Genomic DNA, 1,945 nt, shown 5'->3' on the forward strand with positions numbered 1-1,945 from the left:
AGGGTCTCAAATTATTAGGCAAGGGCTAGTGTTTTTGTTCCAAATATTGAGACAATTTAACAACTTTTTCCTAATCTTACTGATTATTTCATACGTTTAAGAACAGATCATTTCCATGTAAATCCATGAAAGTTGTGGGTCAAGTGTTCGACCACAAACCATAAACCCAATCACAACCGTTCAATTAACCCTAACAGTGGTCCCACATCGACCGCCCATTCTGGTTAGATTTAGACATCACATGTACCGAGGGACTGTAAAAAGACATACCAATAATCCCCCCACCTCCTCTTCTAGACGACTAGAACATGCGCCGCTCCTTAAAAATTCCACAAATCACGAGACATATGCAGCTCAAAGGGACTTGAATGAAAAACGACGAAATATGAAGGTCATTTAGATAAATAGAAATATGTTACCTAAGAATAAAATGCACTCCATTGAGGTTACGCCTCCGTTATGGGGAGTGGAGACTTTCTTCATCGAGTCTAAAGCCGGGAAATACTTAATCTACTTACCAACAGATCATTGCTGAACTTAAAACTCAACAATGGCACTTTGTTTCTGAGTCAATCTGTAGATTCCATTTCCTCAAATGGGTTGCTGTGTAAGCACCAACACAGGTTCCCTTCGTGCGAAGGAATCACATTTGCAAGTGGGTGTTGAATCCAAAGCTCCACCACCTTCGGCTGAAGAAGAAACTGTGAAGGAAGTTTTATCTGAAACCCCAAAACCCAAAGCTCCCATCTTTACCCCACAACAAGAAGAGAGCAAGCAAACCCAGATTGAGAAACCGGTCTTTGTCAAGATCCAAGAGAAGGAAAGCCTTAATTTCAACGTCAAGACCAAACCAAAATCACCTGTCCTTGAAGAGTCAGCTTCGGAAGAGGTTTCCGAGATTTGCAGCGTGAGTTTAAGTGAAAGCCTTTCCACTGTTACTGATAGGAGAGATGAAGAAGATGAAGTGAGGCAGCTAAAGGTGTTCAGATCTTCGGCAAGACCCGGGTCAAGGAACCGTGTCGTGGGTCGGAAGCTTGATCAATCACCTAACAAAAGAAATGGGGTCGTGAACGGGGGATCATCAGTGAGGTTGGTTCAAAGTAAGGGGGGATCCCCAGTGAAACGTGGGTCAAGACCCGATCCGCCAAGGAAGGATCCGGGTGAGAGTTCAGGGAGGAGGTCAAGATCACCTGCGGTGAATAGAGCTGTAATGGGTCGGAGCTCGTCCGGAGGTAGGACCATTCATTCTCCTGGTAGGGTCCGACGTGACCCAGGAGAGCAACAACAACACGTTACTACAACTACCATGGAAGGGAAATGGCCAAGCAGCAATAATAATGGTGCTACAACGAGTGCTCCAAATGAATCACTTGAAAATCCTCTTGTCTCCCTTGAATGTTTCATCTTTCTTTAAGGATTAAAAGAAAATATTGTACCTTTAGAGTTCATATATTGTAATTTCTCTTATTGTTTTTGTTTTGTTTGTGAATACTGATTCAATGCAAATGTCAATCCGGACTGCAATGCAATGGGAGATTTTGGTTGTATTTAAGAACGTATGAAATTGAATGCCTTTAACTTGACATGTTGGTGTGGAAAAACATGTGTTTTCTGCAAAATATGATTCAATTTGGTACAAAATGATTGCTCCTTTTCCATCTTTCTTTATCCAAGAACTTGAGGCTTCTATTGGGTTTTTGGTATGGTTAAAGGAGTTCACATTGAGACAACTTTAAGAACAAAAAAGTTTTATCTTTAGAGATTAATCATATGATTGAGATGCGTAATTATGTCTTTGAAACTAGATCTTGAGCTGCCTACTACTATACCTGGAACTCCTTTTAGGATTCTCACAAAGACCAGACCATAAGGAGAATGCATGGGTTCTTCATGCAGCTAGCCCCCATATAGGTTGGTTCACGGTGGATTACTCATTAGCATCATG

The 1,945-nt window shown here is 41.6% G+C and overlaps 1 protein-coding gene across 1 annotated transcript; it reads left to right on the top strand.

The window, feature by feature from the left end:
- The first annotated feature begins 269 nt into the window (after positions 1-269).
- Positions 270-1,601, top strand: LOC108484558 (uncharacterized). The gene has a single exon (XM_017788378.2). It carries the CDS (start codon positions 596-598, stop codon positions 1,412-1,414), a length of 819 nt encoding a protein of 272 aa, XP_017643867.1. The 5' UTR covers positions 270-595; the 3' UTR covers positions 1,415-1,601.
- Positions 1,602-1,945: the final 344 nt, after the last annotated feature.

Source organism: Gossypium arboreum, chromosome 6, assembly GCF_025698485.1.
Source record: "Gossypium arboreum isolate Shixiya-1 chromosome 6, ASM2569848v2, whole genome shotgun sequence".
Classification (NCBI taxonomy): Eukaryota; Viridiplantae; Streptophyta; class Magnoliopsida; order Malvales; family Malvaceae; genus Gossypium; species Gossypium arboreum.

What these genes read in the sequence shown, in the direction of transcription:
- LOC108484558 (XM_017788378.2), top strand. Translation starts at nt 596, where the DNA reads ATGGGTTGCTGTGTAAGCACCAACACAGGTTCCCTTCGTGCGAAGGAA.